At 40.8% G+C, this 24,698-nt stretch overlaps 1 protein-coding gene across 4 annotated transcripts in view; it reads left to right on the plus strand.

Annotated features, from left to right (window-relative positions):
- The window catches only part of XRN1 (5'-3' exoribonuclease 1), a 58,369-nt gene extending 37,592 nt beyond the window's left edge, over positions 1–20,777 (plus strand). For 2 of the 4 annotated variants that reach the window (XM_019532982.1, XM_019532983.1), the window contains exons 26-42: positions 1,010–1,099; positions 1,766–1,901; positions 2,869–2,925; positions 3,956–4,088; positions 5,662–5,731; positions 8,909–9,134; positions 10,313–10,408; positions 10,698–10,812; positions 11,345–11,406; positions 11,906–12,016; positions 12,277–12,405; positions 13,570–13,726; positions 14,695–14,867; positions 16,105–16,218; positions 16,316–16,433; positions 16,860–17,020; positions 17,630–20,777. In XM_019532982.1, the coding sequence (XP_019388527.1) occupies positions 1,010–1,099; positions 1,766–1,901; positions 2,869–2,925; positions 3,956–4,088; positions 5,662–5,731; positions 8,909–9,134; positions 10,313–10,408; positions 10,698–10,812; positions 11,345–11,406; positions 11,906–12,016; positions 12,277–12,405; positions 13,570–13,726; positions 14,695–14,867; positions 16,105–16,218; positions 16,316–16,433; positions 16,860–17,020; positions 17,630–17,884 (2,203 nt within the window). In that variant the 3' untranslated portion in view covers positions 17,885–20,777. The remainder of the gene's footprint in view (positions 1–1,009; positions 1,100–1,765; positions 1,902–2,868; positions 2,926–3,955; positions 4,089–5,661; positions 5,732–8,908; positions 9,135–10,312; positions 10,409–10,697; positions 10,813–11,344; positions 11,407–11,905; positions 12,017–12,276; positions 12,406–13,569; positions 13,727–14,694; positions 14,868–16,104; positions 16,219–16,315; positions 16,434–16,859; positions 17,021–17,629) is intronic. The other 2 variants (XM_019532984.1, XM_019532985.1) reach the window with 2 other exon arrangements.
- The last annotated feature ends 3,921 nt before the right edge of the window (positions 20,778–24,698 follow it).

Below are 24,698 nucleotides of genomic sequence, written 5' to 3' on the forward strand. Positions count from 1 at the left end.
CCCCATGGGGTTTAGCAGGGGTCCAGTGTTGCCTTTGCTTTTCCTCCAGCTCCCCACATATCTGAAAAAGGACTTTTTATTGTCCTTGATGCTCGAAGCTAGTTGGAGTTCAGTTGCAGCCTTGGCTTTCCTGGTTTGCTCCCTGCAGGACCAGACCAGTTATAGATTGTACCACCACACCCCCTAGTGTAGGAGCAGGAAGGGAAAGTTCCTGGAATTGGAGAGCCTAGAGACCTGACTGCAGCAGCTGTCAGAGAAATAAGGCGTTGGCAGGTGGGTAAGAGTCTGAGGGCTGCACATTAACCTCTCATGGGCCACATGTTACTGCCAGTTGGAAAGTCCTGCTCTAGTATTTACTCTGGTACATCTTTAGACTACTACTGCTATCACTCAGTATGCAGTGCACATGATAAATCATAATGAAAAGAACACTTAATCACTCTATACCCTCTGGCAGAGACAGTAATGTAGAACTACAACGTGAATGAGAGAGTGTGGGGAAATAGCTTAGAAAACAAACGTCTAAAGATGCCCTAGGGATTTAGAGTGGTTTCCCATCTCGGCGGTGTTCCCCTCCAGAACCTTCTTTTCATTCCTATAAGTACGTAACATTTTGTCTTGCAACTCAAGTAATTTATTTTGTGAGGTTAGAGATGGAACATACAAGATTTTTCAGTTTACTTCCCTTACTAAATATTCCCATGTTGTAACAATCTATTCTTCTAGCCAAAATGAACTATACAGACCCTTCTAGAGCCATCCACTGTTGCGTCTTGGGTTTGTAAGATGCACATGAGAAATTCCCTTTTCTTCCATTCTCTTAGTGAGGAATGGTTTTAGGGCAGAGCTCTGATTTTGTGTCTGTCAGCAGATTACACCAGCAATATAGCAAATAAGACTTCTTTACTAAAAAGCTATTGCATTACTTATTGGGATTGTTTTGAAGTTTATCATAATTTATTTGTGACTTTATGAAACTAGTCATTATTATTATTATTTTTGTTATTAGGGTCCCTGAACTCTTCAGTTATATAGCCAAAAATAGTCAAGAAGATATATTTTTTGAAGATGACATTTGGCCTGGTGAGGATGAGAATGGGTGAGCTATGTTTACATCTCTCCAATAAATAGCCCCTAACAATTGATCTAGTTATTGATTCAATAAACACAAGAGCAAAAAAAATACAGTTACTTCTGAATGGTTGGAACCATCCTGTCCCAAATACTAAGCTCAAAATATTGATGTAGTAAAAATGTTTGAAAATACTCCAGTTGCTGAAGTATCTGAAGTCTGGAAGATTGCCCAGCATGAAAGGGTGAACAGAAAAATGAGAGCAGGAGAGATTTAAGAGTGCTGGCTGTAGAAACAGAATCATTCTAGGATGACTCTGACAAAATTATCAAGGCATTGTACGTTTTGTTTCTGGAACCCAAGAATTTACTTCAGATTTCACATCTGTACAGTTCAGTTATAACTTTTTTAAATTCTTGTTCATTTCATGTGGCTAGTTTTAATATTTTTCTTTTTTTAAATAGTCATTTTCAGTCTGGAAAGTAGAATTTCTGGGCTTATACTTTTGAAGCCTTTTATGGTTCAGTTAAATTTTTTGTTGCTAAAAGTATTGCAATACTTATCAACACTTAAATGCATTTGTAAGCAGGCCTATTACTGTAGTAGCTGGGTGACAAACAGAAGAACCTGGTGTGGTGCATACTATGTAAACCCTCAGTCATTTTGATTTGTATGAAATCCTCTCTTGCCTAGGGCTGAGAGAGTTCAAGAAATTGTTGCCTGGCTGAAAGCACATCCTGTCAGTGCTTTGTCTCGCTCATCTTGTGACTTACAAATTTTGGATGCAGCTATAGTTGAGAAAATTGAAGAAGAAATAGAGAAATGCAAGGTATGAAATGTTTTACTTCATAATGAACTAAAAACAATTGTGCATATTTTTCCAAGTACTTTATTCAAACTACAATAAAATGGCTTGAATTCTTTGGAATGGCAAACATAAAAATTCTCTTTAAGGTGGCAGGGAAGTATGTGAGAGCAAGGGCAAGTTTTAAATGGACTATTAGTTTCCAGGCCATGAAGTCCCATGAGATGTGGTTGATATTTTATATGTTGTTTGCTAGAGTCCAGAGGTAAGTGACTCAGAGATTCATAGATGCAAGGGTCAAAAGGGACCTCAACAGATCAAGTCTGACTTCCTGCCTAAGCAGGAAAGAGTGGTGGGGTCAGATGACCTCAGCCAGATGCCTATCCAGCCTTCTTTTAAAGACCTCAAGGTAGGGGAGAGCACCACCTTCCTTGGAAGCCCATTCCAAATTTTGGCCAGCCTTACCATGAAAAAGTTTTCCTGATATTTAGCCTAAATCTGCTTTCTGTCAGTTTGTGATGTTAACTTTTAATTTTTCTTGGGATCCATTAAATGCACGCATCTGACTTCTTAACCTCTGTAGTTAACATGTTAAAGTCCAGTTATTTTAAAGATGGGGGTTTTTAATATCAAATTTGTAGCATGATTCTAAGTCTTGTGACAGCTGTATGTCCCTAATGAGGAATACCCTTATTTCTAAAGTACATCTTCCAAGTTGAATATTGCTTACTTGAATAATGCATTTCAATTTGAACACACCTTAAATTATAGCTTAAGGATTTAATTTTTTGGTACTATTTTCTTGTGAAATCACTTTGAAACCAATTTGAATTCTAATCTAATTTTTCCTATTGAATGAGGAATTCAGTTTCTAAACTGACTTCCTTTCTTGTTAATGAAAATCTTAATTTAGGATATTACAAAACAATGGCATACATTTCAAACTTCACCAAATCACTTTTTAAACTCCTGGTTTGTTTCTTTCCTCCAGCAAAGAAAGAGTAACAAGAAGGTGCGAGTGACAGTGAAACCCCATTTGTTATATAGGGTAAGTGATTTGAGAAGCTTTTTTTGTTTAAAAATAAAATTACTTTTTACATTAAACCTTTTTAAAGCTTAAAGTCAAATTTGTTAAATTAAATACTTTTATCAGTTTTCAAAAAGTAAAAACATTTCTATTGCATAACTTGAAGGAGATTTATTGAGGTGCTCTAAAGCAGTGGCTGGATGAGTGGCACAAAGCCTGTTGACAGGCTTCTTTGGACCCCATGCACCCAGATCAGGCCCATACTGCCCCTGCCTAGGTTGGGCCAGCACCACCCTCACCTGGCCCTGCATGCCTTGATGGGGGACCTGCACTGTACACCAAACAAAATACACAGTGCCACACTATCTGGGCCTCAGGGCTCCCCATGGGCCCAGAAATTTGGCAGCAGGGAATTGGCAATTAACTTTATCACCGCTCCCCTGACACCCAAATTTTCGGACCCAGGGAGAGCCTTGCAGGCTGGATCTGGTCCCTGAGGCAGGGTTTGAGCACCCCTGCTCTAGAGAATCAGCCTGAACATGGTGATATGCAATAGCAATTACTTTTGCTGGAAAAGAAGAAGAAATTACACTAACTGAACTCTGTTAAGTACGTCAACTCTGCTTTGCCTCCTTGAACCTACAGCTTTCCTCCACAGTTTTGTAATATGCAGAAAGAATACAAGGTACTTCACAGCAACCTGCTTTTGATTCTCTTGGATATCTCATAGATAGCCATGGTACTGGGACAAGGCAGGCTGAATTTGTATATCACTATGTTGCCTTCTCTTAACTCTTTGGACCTGTCCAGGAGGATGAGTAGCATGGTAGCTCCATAATCGCAGCACTATTATATGATTTCTGTTATGGCTTGTGAACTTTCTACATAACTGTTGCAAGAACAATTCAAAATTTTGTTTCCTGAAAAATATGGAATCTTGTTACAGAACTTTTTTAGAAAGTTTTAAAACTGCTTCACATAGTTATGAATTTAGTCTGATTTTATTCTTCATTTTTTGTTAGAATTAATGCAGTCTTTTGGTTAATATCAGCCTTTAGAACAACAGAATGGGGTTGTTCCAGATCGAGATGCAGAGTATCGACTGTTTGATCGTATTGTCAATGTGAGGGAAAACTTCTCTGTTCCAGTTGGTCTCCGAGGTACCATTGTAGGAATTAAAGGAGGTAAAGTTTTTCCCTATAATAGCAATCACATATCAGCTATATTGTTGATATGAAAGCAACGCTTTTTTAAAAATAGTTATAAACAATACTAAATTTTTTCACTCAAGTTGTAATTATACTTCAGGTTCCTACTGGCATATTTAAGGGATTTTCTACATTTGAAAGTTTTTTCAGCATAAGGTGTGAATTTAAGATATGATAACTGAATGGACAGTCCAGCTCTAACCTGGAGGCTCAGGATATTTTGTTTTGCATATTAAATGGTTCTATGGTCAAATGAGGAACTACTTACCCTTTAGTCTCCCTTAATAAGAGTGAGATGGAAAAATCAGTGAAAAAACGATAGCTCAAAAAGAGAAATCAGGAATGTTTGGGCAGATAAATGCAAAAGTAAAAAGAAAAGGATAATAGAATGTATAGAGAATTATAACAAAGGAATTCCTGAAGTTTGGATTGGATATAGGACTGCACCAAATACAACTCATCTTAACACTGGGCAGAAGTTCTTAGCATCTGCTTTGGGTCCTGTTTCAGCTCTTCTTTTCTACTGAGTCTCTTGCAGTTGTTTTTTCTCTGGCACCAGGATCCTTCATAACACTTTGGCACCTGTTTTGAAGTACTTAGATGCAAAAGCACAACTAGTAAGATCTGTTTTCTGAGAAATACTGGATAAGCACCCTTGCTCCCTGAGGTGGTCCCCACTACCTGTTGGTTTGCCCCTGGGCCTGCCTTTCCCGGGATTCTACAGACATACAAATCCATTGTCCTACTTCAAGTACCTATGAATGATGCAAGATGAAATGTGCTAACACTCTGCATCCCCCCCCCCCATATATTGTGTGTGCAAATGCATTTTGACTCCAGGGACAACCCTGTCAGGTTGTGCATGCCTCCTGGCAACCCACAGCCAAAGGAACAGTAGTGCATCTTGGAAAGGCTACTTGTATTAATGGTTATGATGCTCCTGTTGTGATCCCAAGACAGGACCACCTTATATAGAGATCTGTTTAAATTATACATGAAAAACATGAGGACCATTACAGTAGATTTTATTAGTAGTCTGGCATTTTAAAAGTCACCTCTTAAACCTGTGAAAAAATCATTTCAGGTAAACCTAATTCTTGTGGCTAAGGCCTTTAAAAACATTCTTTCCTATGATGACTTTGCTTTAAATTTATTACTGAGATAGTGTATAACATTTAATCACCATGTACATGGATTTCCTCTGGTTCTTGGCAGTAGATTGGTACTTGCAGTTGTAAGGTCTTCCCATTGCACCTTCTTCCAGATGAGAGCAGCATTCTGTTAAAGAGAATGAACTAAATACTGTATAAAAATGTTTTCAGCATTAAACTATACAGGAGTCAGCAATTAACAGGGAAAACTACGTTCATTTCATTTACTTAATAAACACCAAAAGCAAAGGTCAGCGGCATTTTGGGAAAGTAGAAAAAACTATTCCTAATAGTCAAACTCATAATTTGGAGTTTTCTGTCTTTTCATAACACTAAATGTAGTTAATACTAGTTGGATACATAGATGATTTCTTACCATGTATTTCATTTTTCTGCAGCCAATAGAGAAACAGATGTGCTCTTTGAAGTATTGTTTGATGAAGAATTCCTTGGAGGCTTAACAATAAGGTTTGTTTGCTCGTACTGATTTCATGCCCTTGTTATAAATAATTGAATTTTAAAATTGCTGGCTTTAAATTGACTAGTATGAAAATTTTTAGATGCCTCTCCAGAGAACTTTTTCTCTATGCAGTTGGTCAAATCTGCTTTTACTGCCTAGATTTTCTTTATTTCTCTCCCTCACTCTTTGAGCTAGGGACATTTTCACAAAAACAGAATGTGTTTCAGGAAAGTGTTCACTGGACCAGAGCCTCACTCTGATTTGCTTCTAAATTAAAATCATTTATAAAATGTAAGTTGACTGTCTTTCATCACACTTTAAATAGAGCACTTTGTTTTTATAATAGTGTAGCACTTTGTTTTTATAATAGTGTAACCTGAATGTGAAAAATAATATCCAAAATCCTCCATAAAAGAGTAAATGATTTTGATTATACTGAATATACTGTATTTCACAGTGTATAAGTTGGGTTTTGAAGCCCAGTTTTGGGGTCTTAAAAATCAAACTTGACTTATACACTATGCCACATCAAAAAATCAGGCATGGAGCTGGGTTCACTGCTAGGCTGGCACAGCCCCATCCCCTGCAAGCGATGCTGCCTCGGCCACACCAGAGCTTACTCACAGGGGATGGGGCTGCACCAGCTGAGCACCAAGCCTGGTGTCACTCACAGGGGATGAGGTAGTGTCAGCCAAGCCCAACCCTGTCCCCATCCCCTGCAAACAGCAGTGGGCTCAGCATTTGGCAGTGCCACTCGCGGCAGACAGGGCCAGGCTCAGCGCTTGGGTGGCGTGGCCCCAGCCCCTGTGAACCCAGCACTGCTTGCAGGGGTGGGGCCAGGCTCAGTTCTCGGGTGGTGCAGTCCCATCCGCTGTAAGCGGTGCTGGTGTGGCCCAGACAGCACTGCTCACAAGGGGTGGGGTCACACCAGCCAAGTCCAGCCCCATCCCCATTCCCTGTGAGCAGTGCTGGGCTCAGTGCTGCTTGCAGGGGTTGGAGCCAGGGCCAGGCTCAGCATTCAGCTGGGGACATGCTGCTTGCAGGGGATGGGGACAGGCTCAGCACTCAGCCAGCGTGGCCTCATCCCTTGTGAGTGGCGCCAGCAGCACTGCTTACAAAAGATGGGACCACGCCAGCTGAGCTCTGACCACAGCCCCAACTTGTACACCATGCCAATGAAAATCCTCACCTTTCAGATCAGAAAGCTGGGGGTAGACCGATACACTGTGAAATATGGTAAGTAATTATAAAAAGAGGATAACTAGTAGGGGTGTGTGAAACGGGCCCTATTCAATTCGTATATTTGATTCGTTTTTGGATTTGGCCCAAACCGGGGACAGTGATTCAATTCGTTAATTTGGATCACTGTCCCTGATTCAGTTTGGCCAAATCCAAATCTGAAGATTCGATGCTTATTTGAAGAATCAGCTATTTGGATATAGACACAGCTTTAGAAGTTTTTTTTACATACTTTGAGGTAGCAGGCGCAGCTTGTGACTGCTGTAATGCTGGGGCAGATGGAGTGTCTCACAGGAGTGCGTGGGGGGGCTGCGTGCTTGGCGGTGAAACCAGAAGTGGATTGGAAGTACTTCTGGTCCACTTCTGGGTCTGCCAGGGAGCATGCTGGAGGGGCCCCCTGCATCAGCAGTTGGCCGCTGTGGGGACCCAGGTTCTCTCCCCCCCCGACCCAGGAGGCACCAGTTGCTGAGTCAGCATGCCTGGTGGCATGCCAGGCAGCATGCTCCCTGGTGGACCCAGAAGTGGACCAGAAGTGCTTCTGGTCCACTTCCAGCTCTGCTGCTCAGCGTGCTGGGGAGCTCCCCGTGCTTCTGTGGGACACTCCATGCGCCCCAGTATTGCAGCATTCACGAGCCCCTGCTACCTAGACGTATGTAGAAAAAATATTTAAAGCTGTCTTTGTCCGAATCTTTCTGAATCTTTCCAAATCAATTCAGAGGGTTCTGATTCGGAGAGATTAAAGGGTCCTTGGATTCGGAGATTCGGCCACCAAATCAGGCCGAATCTCCACCAATCGAATTGGGGACCAAAGCTTCACATATCCCTAGTAACTAGTAGTTTGAGTCCTAAGTTAGACAGGGAAGCCGAATATGCACCTTATAGACAAGAAGTAGGCAACCCCATGGCATGCATGCCAGAACATGGCATGCTAAGGCATTTTGATTGGCATGCATGCCTTGGAACAGATGGCAAGGAAGAGGCTGGGGCTGTACTGCCACAACAAGTATCGGGCCCCTCGTTTCTCTCCCGCTGTCCACCCCAGACACTCCAACGTCTTACAAGTAGAGGTTACGGTGTTTTTGGCATTCTGCCCAGAAACGTTCCCAACCTCTCTTATAGAGTAAATAAAATATGTAAAGACCACGAGCTTTCATGAACCCACGTTCACTTTATTAGCAGCTACGAAGGGACAGGACAGAGCAGTGAGTACAACAGCGTAAGCAGTGCCCTTTATGTTCCATAGCAGCAGAATTTGCCTTGTTGCAAAGTTTTGCTTCATAATAAAAGCTTTCATTTTTAAAGTGCTGCCTGCCTTAGTTTCTCCATTTGTGCAACTAAACCAACACAACCAATGTGTTTAATTTGCTCTCTCTTCCTAGGAGTGGATTATTAATATAGTCTGAATATCAGCTAACAGAAATTCTTAACAGCTTTCTACATGCTGAGGAGTCCAAAATACCTATCTATGGCTCCTACTTCACTCTAATAGGTTTTTTTTTCCTTACACATCCTTATGGCAGGAGGGACAGCTTCTTTTGTAATTCCCTCTGGATCTCCTGCAGTCATTTCCTTTTCCCTTGTATCAAGGCATCAGGCATCCCTGACCACTTACTGGAAGAAGCAGCACACTACTTTTACCTGGTTCCGCAGCGTCTTTATAGATCAGATGCTTCAACATGGCTTTTTGGTGCTTTTATCTAAAAGCTGATTTAATCTGCTATTAGTTAAAAGCACCAAAAAAGGCCAAGTAAAGCGTCCAATCTATACAGACTTTGGGTAAACTGGGTCCAACTAAAGTGATGCTTCTTCTGGACATGCGCTGGGTTCAGTATGGGAGTGCACCAAATTTAAAGGATGCTACTGTTTTTGGGGTCTTTTTAAGTGTTTGCAAGCAGCTGATATGATTACATAAAACAACTATTTTGTCTTTTTCTGTTTTTCTTTAGGTGCTCACCTGCCAGAGGTTATCGTCTACCATCAAGTGCCCTAATTAATCTGTCTCACGGTAATCGGTCAGAAACAGGCAACCAGAAATTGACAGCCATAGTGAAACCACAACCAGCTGTGAATCAATATAACTCTTACTCATCTGTTCCATCATCTGTATGCTCACAAAAGGTGCATCTAGGAGGCCTCAACCATTCTCCTCGTTCTCTTTTTGTTCCTACCCGAGTAAGATCTTTCTCTGTCATTTATCTCTTTCTCTAGACATAACTGTTACTTTGATTCGGATCTTTGTGGAGTCTGACAATTTTGGTTTACCTCATCATTTTTAGGCAGAGCTTAGTAATTCAGTCCTATAGAGTGTTTATGGAGGCAGTTGTTCAGATCCATGCAAGAGTGAAACCTTTTCCCTTTGGCAGCAGTTTCATGGTCCTTGTCTCATAAATTGTTATCAGTCAAGTGTCCACATTGTAAAAATAATATCTCAGGGTGTGAACCTGCATAAATTAAGTTAATATTCAATTAATGAATAAGCTAATAAGCCACTGTTGGGTATAAGGTGTTCCCATATATTTCCTGTTATGTCTGTCCTCTCTTTTTATGTGTAACTGAGCTAAACTGCTGCAGTTTTGAACTTGAACTATGTCTAAAATTACAGTAGCTCAAGTCAATTTATACTATTGTAGAAGTAGATAAACATAATGGTTAAATCAGAAGAGCTGATGCCATTCAAGATATGCCTCTTTTAAAATGGCTTGAAGTGTTACAGCTTTCCACAGCAGCAGTTAGCATCAACAAATACCCTTTTTATTAGCAACCTTGACAGATAGATAACAGTCCTTTTCTTTCAACTCCCATTCCATGTCATGATTTCTCTAGATCAGTGTGGTATCATTGCTGTGGATGAACAGAATTTAACCTGAAGTTTCCTATGCTGTCTTGCAATTCTATGTGAAATCAATTTGTTTTTCAAATGTAGTACACCGAATGACAGGAAGGCATGGATAAGTCTAAGTCGTCATAGACCTTATTTATTTTTTTTCATTTTACCTAAGTGGTTTCTTTCAAGAAAATAAGAGCTTGATGGATGAATCTGTCTCCATACATACCTATATTGTGGAAGAAACATGCATTACAAAAGAGAATTTAAAGCAGTTAGATATCTCTGATCTGTTTGTTTTTTTGGTTTTGGTTTTTATTTTTGATGAATGATTTAGCAACTGAATGGAAGACAGCATTATAATCTCAGGTATGACAATCAGGGCAACTGCAGTTCACCACAGAAGGGATCAGTTTTGGGTGGCAATCAAAAAACCAAAGTGAGTGTTCTGATTCAGTTTCCTTGTTGCTGATAAATTTCTGATTTAGTTGAATTAAATTTATAGGGTTTTTTTTTCTTTTGTCAGGCTCGTAGTAAACAAGATGATGAATTTTGCAGCATCTGGCAATCATTGCAAGGCTCTGGGAAATCTCAACCTGTTCAACAAAACATACATGCAAAGGTTGGTATAGTGAACAACATTTTCATGTAAGTCCATTCAAAGTAGAAGTATTCTGCATGTGTATTATTATAAATGGACAGTTGAGTAGAAAGTCCAGAAGATAATCAGTGTTTACTAAATACAGCACTCATTTAAAGATTTCAGGTCAATATTAAATATTAGCGTTGCATAGTAAGATATGGCCTCATTCAGAATCCTGGAGAGAAGTACTGATTTGATGTTACTATCGTAAATGATCCCATACCTCCCTTGTGGTTGAGATTCAGTGTGTTATTGTTTCAATTCCTAGAGCACAATTCTACCTCAAGAAGCAAAGCCAGGAGCTGGTAACCAATTTTATAAATCAGGCTTCAGTGAGAACAGTCTTAAAGGCCAGCAGAAAAAACAGGAGCCATTTAAAAAGTGTAAGTACTGTAATTAGAAACTTAGGTTTGAAAAGTTTGATTTTTCTTTTTGATTGCTAAAGTATCTACTGGATTTTCTTTATCATGAGTATTTTACAAGCAGAGGGCTATACTTCATTCATGGTTTACAACCCTCTGATTATGATTATTTCTGTCAAATCCTGGTCCAGCTGAACTCCATGGGACCAGATCTTGTTTGTTTTAAGCATGTTAAATTAATCCACAACTAACCCTGCAAGTTTTTTAATCAAGCAATTTACCTGCTTTCTTTTAAATTTATCACACTTTTAATAGATGTTTTGCATGCAGTCATTTGCAGCAAAAGTAAAAATCATATTTCCCGCACAAGTCACATGCATTTGATGTTTTTTTCTTTACATTGGAAAAAAAGTATGCTGCTATTAAGTACTCAAAGGTAGTTCTATTCCAGTGTAACTAGATAAATAGAGTATTTTTGATGACTGTAGATTTATTAAAGGCAGGAATGAAGCATTTTCTGCTATGCTAATGCTTTGAACAAATGTATTTATAGTCAAAGAAGATTCTAAAGGTTTAAGAAATGAAGGTCCTTCACAAAAAATACCAACTAAACAGGTAATTTTCCTTCCTATATTGAGTACATCTACTCTGATATTTATTGCATTACCTTTTTTATTACTCTTGGATCAATGTATTTAAAAATGTTACCCAGTGAGCAGGTCAATGAATTCTGTTGTTGTTTATCTGAAGGATCTTATGCCTAGGTCTGTCAATTTTTATTCTTTAACAGCTTTATTTATCAGTACTGTGCTACTGTGCCCTCATTCCTGGAACCTCTGCAGCCAGGAAATTAGTTTAGCATTCTAAGAGTTAGCAAATATCCTGAAAACTGTTTTAATTTCTTTTGTTGTTCTTACTTTTGTAGTTTTTCTGACATCAAATGTTTAAAGCTGATATCTGCATTTGGAAAACATTGATAGTATTATAAACTTCCAGTAGGGTGCCGTTCCTTTCACAAATGAGTGCTAGTTTATGAAAAGCTATTTGAAGTTGTGTTTCAATCACAACTGCATTTAACTGTTCTGTCAGTAATCAGTTTTGTAATTTGTTTCAGAGTTTTGCAGGAGGAAATAAATATAATGTTAAGCTTTTGAAGAGAAATGAAAGTCCAAATGTGCCTGGTCTTCAAAAGGCTACTCTTGATGGGCCCTGTATAGCTGTGAAGGTAAGAGATAACTGATTAACATGCTTTTGACCTTATAAATACTAAGCTGGAAAACTAGATAGTCTCAAGCATTATGTTCTATAGTTCCCTGTGACTTGAAGGGGAGATTTTCACAAATTTAGCAACTGTAGGACCAGCCATGAAAAAAGCTAAATAGCCTGAAGTAAGCTTGAATTCATTAAACTAATTCTTACAATCAATACATCTGTTACATTTTTAAATACAAAAAATATATATTGTTGTCTCTATTTGTTCTTTAGAAGGACACTGAACTTGAAAGTCTTCTAGCATCTTTGAAAATCTCCAAAGAAAGTGAAGAGCAGTCGTCTTATTCCAAGGAAGAAAGAGCCACAAATGAAGAACATTTATCTCCACAGTCTTTTGTTATGGTTTGTATATTGTATAAGCCCTTAGATCACCGGTGTCAAACTCATCTGGCCCCACAGGCCAGATGAGTGGCATGGGGACAGTCCACAGACCCAAAGAATGGTGCAGAACTGGCCCTATGAGCTGGAATTGACCCATGGAACCATCCCTGTATGCCCGATCCAGTGTACTTGGTGGCCTTTCCAGTCTGTCTGGGATCCACAGGTCCCTATATATGGGACCTGTTCTGGACCAGTTGAGGCAGGTCCCACCTACAGTATGGGTCCTGAACCAGCCGGAGTGAGCACCACATACAGTGTGTCCCCCAAACCCCACCCCTGGAGCCACTCTAGCGCTCACTGCATCCAGCATGTGAGTCAACTCTGAGACCCAGGGTAGCATGGGGGGCTGAATGATGGGGCTCCATGGGTCAAATCTTTGACACCCTCCCTTAGGTCATACTTTAACACTTCAGACTCAGCAGCTAATACTCCTGTTTATAAACTTCAGTATTACGGTATCCATATCAGCTGTCTATTAAAATCACATTGGACAGAATATTATTGATTCTAATAAGCAACAGTGAAATAATTAGAGTAAAGGAAAATGGATGCCATGAACACAGGTGCTCTGAAGTCACAAGATGTTGCACAGCAGCATAGCTATGAAGCTGTGGATTATAACAGATAGAAGAAAAAAGCTTGAAGTATAAAATGGAGTTTCATATTTTTCTGGTAGTAAGTGGCTAATTCCACTTAGGGAAATTCTGATGAGCCACAGAAAATGCTTAGTATGATGCTTGTGCCATTTGGCTTTAGAGTTTTGATGTTAAATGTCACTTATTCTACAAGACTACCTGCTTGATGACTACCTGGCTGGAGTCACTTGAGTCCAGTCTTTTCTCCCGCCCAGGCAGGGGGTCGGACTTGAAGATCTACAAGGTCCCTTCCGACCCTACTTCTATGATTCTATGAAGACAAGATTCTAATAAGTTGATGTACCTGACTTTTTTCTAAAGACAAGCTAACATTGTGGTCACTTAGGCTAAACTCCAGCTTTCTGTAAACTATAACCATTCTTAAAAATCAAAACTTGCAATTTTTTGTTACTGTTATGTAGGATTTTCTTTGCTCTGGTAGCAGTACTATCTAAACTTCACTTTATCACAATATTCTTTTTTTTTAAAGAAAGGAACACAGATGCTTAAAGAAATCTTGAAAATTGATGGCTCTGACGCAGAAAACAAGAATGAAGTGAAGCTGCTGATTAATGAGGTTCCCGCTTCCTCTTATAGACAAGATTCCCATGGACCTGCCTCACAGCATAGGCAAGCAAAAAAAATTGGTAGGTACATGGAGTAGGTAATCCTCAGGAGGATTATTTAGAGCAGTGGTTCTCAACCTTTTTAGACTCAAGGCACCCATCTCTAACTTCCAAAAATTGAATGTCACCCTGTTTCAGAATCAATGCATTAATGAGAGTGCTTACCTCTTTGTACAAAGGTGGAGGGAAGGAGGAACAGCTGGGCAGGAGAGAACCTTTCACTTACCTCCTCACACAGTGGGTGGGGAGGAAGGAGGAATAGTCAGGTAGGATGAGCCTGACCTTACCTCTTCACATCCCATTTCACCCTTCAAAAGATATCACCACATCCAGTTGAGAATCACTGATTCTGAACATTGTGCTAAGCTTAGTCACTACTTACTAAAATGATTGCTGTGATACCTGTTTTCAGAATCCAAACAATATAATTGTATTTATTTTTTATATTCTCCTTTAATTATTCTGTCCTGAAAACCCCTAAGCTGCCTAAGCAAGCTCTTAAATGCCAACATTTAACATTACCACTACACTAGGGGAGTACATCAAGAGCTCAGTGAGCACCTGTTCACCAGGGCACCCAAGGGGAAAACTAGGAGTAATGGCCACAAACTCCTGGAAGACCAATTCAGGCTCAACATTAGGAAAAACTCCTTCACAGTCAGGGTGTCCAGACTGGTATAAGCTCCCTCCAGAGGTGGTGCAATCACCTACCCTGGAAATCTTCAAGAGGAGACTAATTAGTCATCTTCTGGGGTCACCTGACCCTCAGTTATCTTTCCTACTTGGTGCAGGGGGCTGGACCCAATGATCTTCCAAGGTTCCTTCTGGCCTTACAATCTATGAATTCAAGTCAGACATTAATTTTTTGGGAAGTATTCAAATGTACTACTTTGTTGATATTCTCAAACTATTACCTCTTTGTTTTAGAATATATTTAACAATGTTGTATGTTGTTTTGGTTTTTTTGTTTGGGTTTTTGCTTTTATCAGCTGCTTACATGAACAAGCCTTATAACATCGGAGGCCCTCAGAATCCTCAAGTATTGGATGCTGGAGGTCACCCTTTCCTTGGTCCACAGTCTGCCCCTGTATCGGAACTTTCTCGTATTTGTTCTCTTGTTGGAATGTCTCAACCAGATTTCTCTTTCCTCAGGACACCACAGGTAAGACTTATTCCCTAAGTGGTTCCTATAAAGATTTTTCCCTTATCTAAACCACATCGTACGTTCCAAAGGTTGTCAGTGGTCACTGAAATCCTAGTTCATTTAACTATGAATCTAAATGTACGCTTTTGTTTGCTAGCCCTTGAACTGGGGGGCTGTAAAAGATGCCTTAAAGCTGCACTTAGTGATAAGAATGGAGATGGCATCAAGACGCATAAAATAGCAGTCTTCTGCTCAATTGTTTGTTGCAAAAAAGAAAAAAAGACAATTGTTCACCTCTCTCTTTATTAAAAATAGTCTTTTCTAAATGGGTGATTGTCTTGCTCACCTTGCCATCCTCGTAGCCAAAAATCTGTTTTGAATTGTTGAATTAGATGGTTGGTTAATTATTTGTAAATATCATATGAGAAAAGTCACCACAGGCACAGGAACCAACTCCTCAGAACTTATACACATCTCAACTTTAGCTGATCCCGGAAGAAGCCTGCCCAGTTTTTCTCCAATTACAGTATCTGTATTTCTTGGTTTTGTAAGGATTTTGTCATATTTTAAAACTGTTTTCCATCTGAATCAATTATTGTGTGTCTGGCCTATGGTAATGGTTGTGCCTGTCTTAATAAGAATGGAAAAAGTACCCTATTGGATCAGATCACTGATCCATCTAGTCCATTATCCTGTCTCCAACATTGGCAGAAGGGGATGCTATATAGGAAGAGCACTGAATTGGATGTCTCTTTTGAATGATCTGTCCCCTAATCAGAACCCCACCCCAGTGTACACCATTATAGGTGTTGAGATGTGAGCGGAATCATTTCCAACCACTCTGTTTAGTAGCCATTATTGGCTCGATCATCCATGAATTTATCCAGTCCCTATTTGAACCTGGCTATGCTATCTGCCTCCACCACCTCATGTAGCAATGAATTCTACAAGTTAACTGTGCATTGGATTTAAAAAAAGTACTTTCTCTTGTTAGTTTTCAACCTGTCATCTACTAATTTCAGCAGGTGCCCCCTAATTCTAGTATTCCTCCCTCAGCTTTCTCCTTTCCAAATTGAAGAGTCCTAGCCTTTTTATTCTCTTTCAGCATGGCAACTGCTTCACTTAATCTTTTCCTTCACCTCTGAAACTATTTAAATCAGTTTAACAATAATAAATTGACTGAATGCCAATTGCTTGAATGTGCTATTATATAAACACTCTCTCCTGAAAACACCTCTTTATTTTATTTTCCTAGACCATGACGGTTTGTCAGGTAAAATTATCCAATGGCTTATTAATACATGGACCTCAGTGTCAATCTGAAAGTGAAGCCAAGGAGAAAGCTGCCCTTTTTGCTTTACAACGCTTGGTGAGGATGGCAGTCTCTATAGAATTTTGGTATCTTTGCCACCTCCTGTTGCATTGAGCCTGTTATTTAATCATATATTTATTTGTTTTTTAAACAGAGTTCTATTGGAGTGAACTTTCCTTTGCCACCAGCACCACCAATGTTTTCAAGTTACCAACCTGTTGGAGCTTCGCTATCACCTGGATCCATTCCTCCAGTCTTCACACAACCCACTGGTAAGTATTTTAATTAATACACTTCAAAGCTTTGTAAGCTTGACTGTCATCATACTGTCCTGTTAAGTAACACAGTTCTACTCCCAGAAACTGCAGTGTATATGCAGTTTTTATGTCAGTAAAACTGTGTTTCTTTCAATTTAACTTGTTCTGCTCCTAGTGGTGCTAATTCTACCATCCCAACATAAAATGTATCTTTGACAGTGTAGCAACATCCCTGCATAGAGAATTCTGCAGATGTAGTATTCATATAATGGTAAAACAGGATTTTTGTAGATGTGAACTTAGCTAGAGGGAGAAATGTTGTAATATGGGTCCTTAAGGAAAGAAGCAAAGCGGGGGGAAAAATAAGGTGTAGTTTACTCTGTACTTATAGATCTGCCCACCCTGCTTGGAGGAAATAATATAAACCATTTATTTTTACAGCAAATATAATGCCCTCATCATCTCACATGTTTAATCCAATGCCATGGGGAGCTCCAGTGCCAATTCATGGCAAACCTTACTATCCTGGTTCCTATCAAGGGAATATGCCTTTTACAGGAACTGTACCAGTTGGTACTCACAACCAGTTTATACCTCTGCAGGTAAGTTTGATGGGCACTGTCTCATCAAAAAATAGTAAAATTTAGTAGAAATAGTTTACACATATAGCATTTCTGTCCAAAATTAATTTTAAGACGGTATCTGCCCAGCAGTGCTCTTTTGGCCTCTCAAACTGGATGAGTGGCATGGGGGCCAGTGCATGAACTGGATTGCTCCCCGCACTCCAGGATTGGGCCCTGTGTACTGCCTTCACCCAGCCTTGCATTCCAGAATTGGGCCCACACCACCTCCTTCCTGCCCTTTGCCCCTGCCCTGTGCTTCCCTGCACACCCAGATTGGCCCTGCACTTCCCTGTGCACCTAATCTAAAGCATAGGGCCACACTATTTGGGCTGCAGGTCTCTGCAGGAGCCCAGAAATTTGGCAACAGGGGAGCAGCAATTAACGCTGCTACTGCTTCCCCATTACCAAATATGCAGCCCTGCAAGATCCCCCTGAGTAGGATTACATGACTCCACAGGCCCAGTCTAGCCCATGGATTGGGGGTTGAGCATCCCTGTTCTAGCTCATTCTTTTTGCATGATTTTATCATGGTATATTTTGCAGATTTTATAAATACCATCTCTTCAATAATACTTATTTGATTTAAAGGTAACTAAAAAAAGGGCTGCTAGCAAGAAAAATTTCGAATTCAAGGAGTTCCAGGTTTCTCCTCAAGCTGCACCACTAAAGAATGAACAACCAGTGTCTTCTGATCATATTCAACATGATAATTCAACAACTTTAAAAGCTGCTCAAGACAATGTAGCTATGTCAAGTGTTCCTCATAGCAAACCAAACGCTTCCAGCAAACGAAAAGCAAGAAAGCTGGCAGTCAATTTTGGCGTACCAAAATCCTCAGAATAAAATATGGTAGCTAGATTGATTTTATTTTTAATTCTTCCCATAGAATTATCTTATAAAAAGTTGGAACACACTATTTAAAAAGAAAGCATTTTAAATATAATAAAGAGTGAGAGAAATGTCAGTTGTTAGACTTTTCATTTAAGACCTTGAATTAAACTGACAAAAGCTCGGAAGTTTTGAATTAAGGTCACCACACCATCTATTGTGCCTAAGTCTCTGAATAGTGGCTTACATATTATACCATGTGCACAGCAATAATACAGTGGCCACCCTAATTCAGAATTGCCTTGTTTTTGGAGTAGGATTTAAGGGCAGTAGTAAGTCAGGTGTTAAACATTGGCTTAATATGATCTTTTGTATTTTAGCTCCTTTTTAATGATAAGAAGAAAAGGATTTTATTTATATGTCACTTCCATACTGGCTTTCTGGATCATTATGATCTGAAGCAGTATGATTAGAACTGAGCTACAGTGGCACGGCCGGATTTACTGTAAATTCAGTAATTTCTGGGTTTTATGCCAAAGGGTAGCCATTCTAAAACTCTCTCTGAATTTAAATATTATTAATGCCTATAAATTTTGTTACAGGGTGAGTTTTATTACATGGCAAAATTAAGGGGTTGACAAAATCAAAGTAAATTTATGCCATAAAATTGGCTTGAGAATACATTGACTGCAAATCTATTTGCAAATGGTAGTCCTCACTTTAAAGTATATTAATATATGTTGCTAGCTATAATTTTTTATAATATTCTTCTTCTCTACTAGTTAACAAGCTCTTAATGGACATCTCCAAAAGCCACTGAAATCCTGAAATTTTCTAAATTATACAATGAGCACAAAGGTGTTTTGTATGTATAGTATATTAAGCAAAATTATGCACATCCTTCGAGTTCATTTCTCTAGCCTACAATTTTCCCTATAGAAACTATAGTAATTTGGCATGAATTTTTGTACATTGTTTTGTCTGTTAGCTGACTTTTTATATTTATTTTAATTACTTGATAGAATATATGGTGGTGGCAGAGGACATGCTGAATTGTCATTGTTATTTTAGTGTTCCAAACTTATCCCTTAATTTCCACACACAAAAATCTTGACTTGCCTTTTGAAAGGAATTATCACTTCATCTTCATACTTCATGCAGCTAATCCATTTAAAAGCAAGAGAATACTCAGAGGACCCTGTGCTACTTTTGATCCATGTATACAGTGCTCATTAACAGCAATAGGAATTCTGCAGATCTAAGGTAAAATTTGTTCTAAAGTCCCAAATTTGGATCTGCAGATATTTGGATATTCAGCTCAATTTTACCTTATTCTAGCCTGCCCTAGTAAAAATAGTTTTCCTATAAACCCCAGCAGATTTAAAGGGTATGTCAGACCTTAATCTTCAATCCATGTTCTCCAAGCAGATTTCACATGACCATTAAAACTGGCATAATTTCTTTAATATCTTACCTTGCTATTTTTCCAAGGTTTAAATTCTTTATTTTCCTGTAGTAGCATCCAGTTTCCTTTGACTGATATTTCACTTCATAGGTTTTTTATTCATTACCCTAATCAGTTTTTGTCTTATTTCTTCTCTCCTACCAGTGAAAGGTTTTTGTTAGCTGTTTCTATCCTTCCTATTCTGTCCTAGAAATAGCATGGTCTGAGAAATTTTATTTCGCATTTTCTGGCTGCATATATGTTGTCTTGGCCTCTGGTACTCTAAACTTTTTATAACTGCCTGTACGCAATCATAAAACCCTATCAACATTTTTTAGGTTTGAGTGTCTTGAGAAATGTTCTACCAAGGAAAATTTGACCTTCACGGTGTATTGTTATTTCTATCAAGGAGCCAGGACTATGACATCATATTGACACTGGTATAAATATTTCTCCTAACTTGTTTACCAGACAATAGACTTCCAGTTTCTTGTACTATGATTTGAGTGCCAGGGGAAGAGAGGATCTATTAATGTCCCCACAATGATGAAAATTAGACTATGTTCTGATCTAAAAAGAGGTCCTAATCTCCCTTAAAACCTTGTTTCATGTGTCATTCACTAGGGTTGCAGAGGTAGTTGCTGATTGGTTGGCTTGTAATATCACCAAGTATACAAATAGCTAAAGAAAGTTTATGAAGGACACTATTCCAATGCTAGTATATATAGCCATTTTTCCCCCATGAAATGGTTTCTGTTTTCAGGCCAAGAGCTGGATCTTTTTTCTACAGTCCCTGAAACTGCCATACCTTATTTGTCTAATATGTGGTTCTACATCTGCTGTGTACTACAATGTTTCACATGTGCCCTTATTGTTTATTTTGTCTTGATTTTATGTTCTGTGAATTACTAAGTGCCCAGCTGACTACTTTTAGATTTCACATGTCCTCCCACTTGTAATGTGTACAGCAACTATGCCATGCCCTTGTTTCAACTATTTTGTTTTATATTTCAACTGTACAATTGTTTAATTCATAAAAAATATAACTTTAAGCATTCATTTTTTCTCATAGATATAAAGTATTTTGTAAGTACTGGAATTTTTCATTAGATCTTATACAGAGCAGTATTTTATTAAAAATTCAAAAGGGAAGACTTTTATGTGTGCATTTTTGTAGCTTGATTTTTTTAAAATAACTTTTCATTGTTTACCTGCCAAGTGAAATGTTTTCAATTTGCATATGAATGGATACAAAATGTATTTTTTGTGATGTTTAGTGTTAAGTTGTGCATTTGCAGATTTTTAGCATGTAGTTGCACAAATGGTTGTGCAGAGATACTTTAAAATATAACATACAACAAAGAGAAAATCATTGATAAGATGCTATACAGAACTTTAATTCAATAGATTAATTTTATAAATACTGTCTGTCTGCCTGATTAAATATGGAAACTAGAAACATTATTTATCTTCACTGCTTTATTTTGCTCAATATGCTTAATGTATGGAAATCAGCATGCGCCAACTCTAAAGTTTTAAGTTTGGTAAAACCCAGTTTCTCTGATCCCAAATTCAGTTTGCAAGGAACTGTTTCTTAGTGGTGCCCCTCCACCAGTCAGGATAATGAAGCCATGAGTTTTCAGCTGTTAGCCATCTAACACATAAAATACCTTGAACTGGTTATTAGTGTGTTTAAAGCTTTTTGAGCCCTGGCTGTCTGCTAGGCAATGAACAGGAAAGGGGCAGAGGCAGTCAGTCTGTTGTAGGAGAGCACAGTGACAGGGCCTCCAGGCTACTAAAAGCAGGTAGATATTGGTGGCTGATAGATGAAAAAAGATCCTCTAATCCAGAGTTGGGGGCATAGAGGGAGCCCCTTGACCTAAGTTGGGGACTGTGGCTTCTAGGTATTATCTGACTAGGATTTGGGCTAGGGCCATAAAGCCCTGCCATGCTGGGTTAGAGCTACAGCTGTTAGGTGACCCTGGGCTAGGATTAGGGCTGGGCACAGTAGGGTCTGCCATGTTAGGTTCAAGACTCAGTGAGGTAGGATCCCCTCCATGCCAAGTTTTAGGCCTGTGGCTGGTAGGGACTCCCAGGCTGGAGTTAGGTGTGGTGCAGGTTAGAGCTGGAGCCAAGAGGTGCTGCTGGTCAATGGTCAGGGCACACCTTCAACCTGTGGCTAAGTAATGCCATGTATGTTTCAGGAAGGCACCTCAAGGGAGGATGCAAACCAATGAGCACAAGCTAACAGATGGTAAATTCAGGCTGGACATAAGAAAAGAAAATTCTCTGTAAGGGTTACCAGAATCTGGAACACACTCCCAGCAGAGGTGGTGCAGTTGCCATCCTTGGGAGGTGTTCAAGAGGAGGCTGGACAGTTACCTTGTTGAGCTTGTCTGAGCCCAATAACTTCCTGCCCATGGAAGGGGACTGGACTTGATGGTCTTGCAGGTCCCTTCTGGTCCTTCAATTCTATGATGGTTCAGCAGGATCTTCCTTGCAAGAATGACCTGAGAGGCACTTGAGGCACAGTATGGGGTCTGGTAGTGACTGACTAGTGTCTAGGTCTCTACCACCCAAGTTTCCAGGGAAGTCTCACCCCTGGCTTGCATGCTGCATAACATTTGTAAGGCCAGAGGTAGGTACTGCTTGCTTGCTTCCAGGCAGAACCTCAGCACCCACACTCACAGTCTTTAGATGCAAAAGGTACATTCCACAGTCATTCAGCAACTTGGTAGTAGAGTGACCATATGTCCTGGCTTGGCTGGGACAATCCTGGATTTCATAGGCCTGCCCATGCCAATTGGTGAAAAGTCCCAGAAGAAAGGCAGCTGAGCAGGGACACAGGGTACAGTCTGGCAGGGAGGTAGTATGGCATAGTGTGCCAGGCAGGTGGGTGGGCAGGCATCGCTGCTGCTGTGAAGAAGCAAGGTGAGCAGACTGGAGCAGTGTCTAGCCCAGCCCACCCCCTGCCTCTAGCTGCAGCTCAGGAGGAGCCAGGGTGGGCACATACCATGTTACTCTATTCCCTGCCAGGCTGCACTCTGTGGCCCTGCCACCTGCCTCTGCTTGCAGCAGCACTGCTGATGTGGGGGAGCGGGGAGCAGTGTCCCAGATTTTCTTAAAAATAATATGGTCACCCTATAATTAACTCCATGCTGGTGTCCAGGTGTCCCACACAGGGCTTCATAAATCAAGGAATGGGCAGATAGAAAAAGTAGTTCAGTTAGGAATAGTCACCCCTTCTAGCTGTATGCTAATTCTCCCTGTGTCATCATGAAGAGCAGGCTAGAGTTCCTAAAGACCCTGGCATCCTGGACCTTATTCAACCACCAAGTAATCATGTTAATGAATCAACTTCAGTTGTGTATGGTGTACAGTAAAGAAATACCCTTTGCATTTCATAGATACTCTAGTCTAAACCATGATGTACTGGCCACAGGATGGCAAATGACCTCATCTGCCTTTGCAGTTCAAAACTCCATATGGGCAAATCCAGCTTTGACCTCTTATGGGTTGGAGAATCTGATGAATTGTTGTGCCAGCACCTTTCTGCATTTGCCTACACTGAAGTGGCTGATGACACACTAGAGGCTGTTGAGGCTTATCAGCTTCTGAATGGCAACTGTCACTCATTTTTCTATGTTTATGGCATCCTCATGCTGATGGTATGCATTTGGAGTGACAGGGCCAGCTATACTGTATATATGTTCTTAAGTTCTGTCACTATGGATACTGACAGAAGTGACATTTTTTTCGCTCAATCTGGCCCCTGAAAATGCTCTACAGCTGCGACTTAACACAAGCGCATGGCTGCACAATGCTTAAAAAATGACCACTTGCATGAAAGAGTAACCCTTGTCTAATCAAGGGTTGAGATTAATGTAACGGATTGAGATTAATGTGTTCTGCTTAAGGCTGACTGAAGGAATTTCTGTACTGTTCCATGAGAGATATTTGCCATACCCCTAGTCTGCCGCAGGGAGGAGGAAAGAGAGTCTCCTCCCTGTGCAGCCATGGAGGGAGGAAGAGAGCACATGTGTTCCCCTGCCCACCAGGAAACAGCTGACTTTCTGAGCTGGTGGACATTCCGGTGCTGTGGGGAGGCAGGGCTCAGGGAGTATGCCCCCCTCCCCACTGGTGCCATGGTGCACCAAGGAAATTTTCCTGCTTGGGGGGAAGCTGGCCAAGCCCCCACCCTCCCCAACCTGATTGCTGCCCAGCTGCACCCCCAGCTATCCAGGCTGGGGTCTGGGGAGGGGCACCTGATCCAGGCTGGGGGCTCAGAACCCATTCTGCAGCCCACCTGTCATCGCTTCTTCGGTGAAAGGGGCTGGCTCAGCCATCCCTGTTGGCATCCTGTGGGGTGCTAGGCATGGACCTTATGGCAGTAGGGCTCAGATCCCACCCCAGTGCTGATTCTTGACAGCATGCTGGCTGCCAGGTGCTGAAAATTACCAGAGGTGGCCTTTCAGCTGGGGTTGGGCTGAGAGTCCCAGGCCAGCACAAACTTGGCCCAGCTGACATCTAGTGGGGGGTCAGAGCCCATCCCCCAGCCCACCTGCTGGTGCTTGACATAACTGGCTAGGACACCCCCACACTCTGATCACTGGTCCCTAGGTTCCCATCAGCCCCTACCAAGGCAGTCAGGGCATGCTCAGGTGTGGCTGATAGAGGACAGTGGTCATTAACCAGAAAGGCAGGATTTCTCACAATCAAGGGATAGTTTTCACAATCAAGGGGTGATTGCTAGGAGCTTCTTCCAGAGTTTGAGATCACTGACCATTTGAGACCCTGGTCCAGATCTAGTACTAGCCTCAGCTGCTGATAGAAAAGCAGGCAAATGCTGAGACCCACACCTTTGCGAGTACTGTGCTACTTCCAGCAGTCCTTCCTGGAAGACCCTGCTGTCCTCTCTGTATGTCCCAGCCATCCTGAACCACGCCATTGTTTCCTGCTTCCCACACACAAACAGGGAGACCCAGGAGCTGCAGCAGGTCCTGATGATTGCGCTCACTGGCTCTCACCATGGGATACTGTACCTCATGCATGGCCTGCTGAACCTGACATGGCAGCAGGAGGCTTTGGAATATGCCAACATGCACTGAGCCATCTGCCCTACCTCTGCACCCCTGCCCACCAAGTATCCAGAACTGTTCATCCGAATTCCTCTTGGACAAAGATGAGGACATCCTGGACGCCGTGAATGTTGGGGTACTCTAAGGCCACCTCAACACTTGAGCACAGGGTCTAGGTACACCCCAACAGCACCACCTGATGACAGCAGATTGCCTTTGGCATGTGGGATGACAAACTCTGGTTCCAGACTTTCCACTAGCCCCAGGACATCTTCATGGACATCATCACCTGGGTGGCCCCCACATT

Source organism: Crocodylus porosus, unplaced genomic scaffold (assembly GCF_001723895.1).
Source record: "Crocodylus porosus isolate Cpor-Errol unplaced genomic scaffold, CroPor_comp1, whole genome shotgun sequence".
Taxonomy (NCBI): domain Eukaryota; kingdom Metazoa; phylum Chordata; order Crocodylia; family Crocodylidae; genus Crocodylus; species Crocodylus porosus.